The sequence below is a fragment of the Myotis brandtii genome, unplaced genomic scaffold (genome assembly GCF_000412655.1).
Source record: "Myotis brandtii unplaced genomic scaffold, ASM41265v1 scaffold165, whole genome shotgun sequence".
Lineage (NCBI taxonomy): Eukaryota > Metazoa > Chordata > Mammalia > Chiroptera > Vespertilionidae > Myotis > Myotis brandtii.
Genome location: NW_005356042.1, coordinates 1,361,388 through 1,365,458, shown reverse-complemented (window position 1 = coordinate 1,365,458; position 4,071 = coordinate 1,361,388). Strand labels below are relative to the sequence as shown.

General features: G+C 52.9%; 1 protein-coding gene across 1 annotated transcript in view; it reads right to left on the bottom strand.

Annotated features, from left to right (window-relative positions):
• Nucleotides 1–2,745, bottom strand: part of LGI4 (leucine-rich repeat LGI family, member 4) — an 8,776-nt gene extending 6,031 nt beyond the window's left edge. The window contains exons 1-3 of the mRNA XM_005862658.2: nucleotides 2,180–2,745; nucleotides 1,701–1,772; nucleotides 1,351–1,422 (exon numbers count right to left, since the gene is read on the bottom strand). Of these exons, the coding sequence (XP_005862720.1) occupies nucleotides 1,351–1,422; nucleotides 1,701–1,772; nucleotides 2,180–2,355 (320 nt within the window). The 5' untranslated portion in view covers nucleotides 2,356–2,745. The remainder of the gene's footprint in view (nucleotides 1–1,350; nucleotides 1,423–1,700; nucleotides 1,773–2,179) is intronic.
• Between the last annotated feature and the right edge of the window lie 1,326 nt (nucleotides 2,746–4,071).

Sequence of the window (4,071 nt, the reverse complement as noted above, 5' to 3'; positions counted from 1 at the left end):
TCACCAATACCAGCACCTGTATCACTACCAATACCTCCACGATTATCCATTGTGACCAATACCCATGCCTCTACCATTGTCATCAACCCCAGTATGAATAACTGTCTTTATCACTAACACCATACTGTGCCACCACTGTCACTGATACTGCCACCCTCATCACCAACACCAACATCACCACCTACTTCCACAACACCATCATTACCAACTCTGACACCGGCAACACTAATAAGCATCACCAACAATACAGCCGTCATGATCAACACCAAATGACTGCCACCATCATCACCAACACTGCCACCATTATGACAAGCATTAGCGCTAGCACCAGCATTGCCAACATCACCATTATCCCCCACACTCACCCGTAGCACCACTACTGCAACACTCCACCATCACCACCAAACCAGTACCAACACTCCACCATCACTACCAAACCAGTACCAACACTCCACCATCACCACCAAACCAGTACCAACAACATATTCATTACATCAACACCGACACCAACATCCTACCCACAGCCATCACCCATACCCACCCCCACACCCACACCCACACCCACACCCACACCAACACCAACACCAACACCAACACTAATACTGGAATTCACCAACACTCCACCATCACTACCAAACCAGTACCAACACTCCACCATCACCACCAAACCAGTACCAACAACATATTCATTACATCAACACCGACACCAACATCCTACCCACAGCCATCACCCATACCCACCCCCACACCCACACCCACACCCACACCCACACCCACACCAACACCAACACCAACACTAATACTGGAATTACCGGAGTCCTTTGCACTGATAATTATCCTACCACGAACCCCTCAAACTTCATTATCAGTATCACCATTGGGTCCACCGTTTTTATCAGCATCATCCCCACCCCATCATCCTCAGTAATGCCACTGCTTCCTTGTGAGCAGCAGCAGCAGCATCACCACCAACACCAGCATCACCAATACCAGCTTTGACATACTGTCGTCACCACCATCACCATCACCACAACCGCTACCATCACTACCAACCCAGAGTTGTTTCCTGTCTCTGGCTTCCGTGCACTCTCCCTGGGTGTCCATAAGCCAGGTAGGGCCAGAAATAGTCTCAGGTTTCCGGGCTTTGTGTGGATCTTCACACAGAGAAGTGAGGTGTGTAGGCTGAGATGCCACAGCTGAGCAGGCCCTTTGCCCCCCAAGGAGGGATCCTTGTCCAGATATTTCCTCCCCAGGGCACCCAGCCCCTCCCTCCCCTACTCTGGGAGCACCGAGGGGCCCCTCCTTCCTTTCCCAGGTCCCCATTCTGGCCCAACCACTGGCCACACTCACAGATATTGCAGGTGGGACAGGCCCGCAAATGCATCATCCTCAATCACGGAGAAGGAGTTGAATGTGAAGAGGCTGGCAAGGGAGCAAGAAAGAAAATTTTCCAGAATTGCTGCCCCCTATCTGACATTTTAACCTTGACCCCCACCTTCAGCCCACATGGGCATGGTTTCACACACACACACACACACACACACACACACACACACACACATATGTGATTTAAGTATGTGTGTGGCTACAGATGCTTTCACACACACACACACATAACACATATGCACATAGCCCCACACACATGTGCATGAGCACCCACTCCCTTGAGCTGGTTGTCAGCTCTGCTGGGCCCCACTCACAGCAGGTGCAGGGATGGCACCCTCTGGAAGCTGCCGGCCTTCAGCTGGGTAACTCCAATCCTGACGAGTGAGCTGGGGACATGGCGATTGTGGGTGAGGAGAAACCCACTGCATTGCTCCACTCCCATCCCAGTCACCTCCTGCCTGGGACCTGGCATGCCACCATGGCCCAGGTGTCTCTCCCCTATGTCTTCGCAGGGAGACAGGCATTTGCTCGCCTCACTTGGCAAGGATCCCGGTGGCTCTCAGCCCACCCCCTGGCTATCCCTCCTCCCAGGCCCCTGGTGCTGATGCTGCCCTTTGGCATTTCCCTTCGACGCCCCTTCAAATCCAGCAGCCCCCTTTTAGGCATCCCAACACCCTTTGCTGCCCATCTTCCAAGATCCTGACACCCTGTTTCCTTGGCACCCTACCCCCGACCTCTGGGGTACCAGGACTCCCATCCCCACCCTCAGGCCCCCAAAGGGCCTGACACTCACAGTGACAGCAGGGTCGGGGAGAAGCTCTCGGGCAGGTCCGGGGAGCCTTCACACAGAGCACTGTCTTTGGAGCAGGAGCAGCTCAGAGGACATTTTCCCTTTGGGGGTCTCCAGGCTGCCCAGGCCCCCACCTCAGCCAGCAGCAGCAGCAGCAGCAAAATGCCTGCCCCTCCCATGCCCCCTCACCCCTGCGGAGGCACCAGCTCCCCTCTGCCCACCCAGCTCTGCCCAGGCTTTGGCCACTACATCTCCCATGCCAGGCAACCCTCCATTCCGCCAGCTGGCACACTGTGCCCTGGCTTCTCTCTCTTCTTTCTGTTCTCTCTTTCAGTCTGTCTTTCTCCCTGTATCTCTTTGGAGCCCAATTTTCTGTTTATTTCTATTTCCCTGTCCTTCTTCCTGTCTCTCTCTCTCTCTTTCTGTTCTTCTGACTCAGTGAGTTAGCCTATTTCTCTGCTCTGACTCTATTTCTGTCTTTTTCTTTTTTCTCTCTCTGTGTCTGTCTCTCAGTCTGTTGGCCTTTCTCTCTGTGTGGTGTGGTGGTGATGGTGGTGATGTGTGTGTGTGTGTTTCCCTCTGTCTGTCTTTATTTTTTGTCTCTCAACCCCCCTTTCCAGCTCTCTGTGTGTTTCTTCCCTCCTCCCACACTCCTTCTCCCTGGTGGTTTGAGAAATGGACACAATGGGCACCGGGTGTGCCCAAAAGCAGGGTAAGAATGAGTAGGGGGATCAGAGGCCATAGGAAGAGCAGCTCTGGGGAAGGGACTGGATAGCGATAGCCCCATGGGAGGGGAGGGGCCACCAAGGGCTGGAGCCTCCTGGCCACTCCCAGGCAGCCCCCCTCTCCCTGCCCCGCCCAGATTCCCCACTCAGGGAATGTGAGGAGGATGCCACCAGGATAGGGACCAGATGGCTCTGCAGGTAGGAAGGTGAGGAGAGACTACTGAGGGCTGGAGTCACCCTAGTCACTCCCAGAGGGCCCCCTCCCCAGGCTTCAGGAGGGTGCAGTGGACTCTGTTGACAAGCTTGGAGGGGCCAGTTCAGGTCCAGCTGCTCCCTCTGGTGGCCATACTTGGCAGGGCACTGCTCAGCTCAAAATTAACCCCTTGAGTGTTCACCTCCTACTGGGGGTAGGGAGTTAACCCAGGAAAAAATGATGATGATGCCACCCCCTTCTTCAGCGTTGGCTCTGCACCAGGCCCTGTCCTGAAGGCTGATCTATTAGCTCCTCCGACCTCTTCACAACCTTCTGAGGCTGATACTATTGCAGGGCTATCTTACAGAGGGACATGCTGAGGAGAGAAGTCCGGTAATTGGAGGTCTGGATTACCCGGAGAGGGCAGAGGCAGGACTGAGCCCAGGCGCCAGCTCCAGAGCCTCTCCACATGCTCTTGCATTCTTTCTTTGGAGATCAGAACTCATGGACAGTGGTTATTTTTATTTGGACTAAGCTTTTAGCAATTTGGATAGATTCTGTCCATTAAATAGGAAAAATAAATAAATGGCATTTGTTACCAAATCCCAAATAATAGTAATAATACTTACTGAGCACTTACTGTGTGCCTGTCTCTACATAAAATTACTCAGTCCTCACAACCCTGTGAGGTGTGTAATATTACTAGTTCCAGCTTTACAGATAGGGAAACTGAGGCACGAGGAGTTTAAATGATTTGTTTCATGGCACTGGATAGATCTAAAACCTAACCACTCCCCCTGCCACTGAGTAAACACACAACCTCTCTCCTCCTGCGGCACACATCCAGAAAACTTGGGGAACAAAGGGCTAACCGCTCAGGCAGGATCACATATATCTGGATTCCAGGCTCAGTTCTGTGTGGATTTAGGCAAATAAATCATTCAGCCTCCCTGATCCTCAGTTTTCCCACCTCTCAA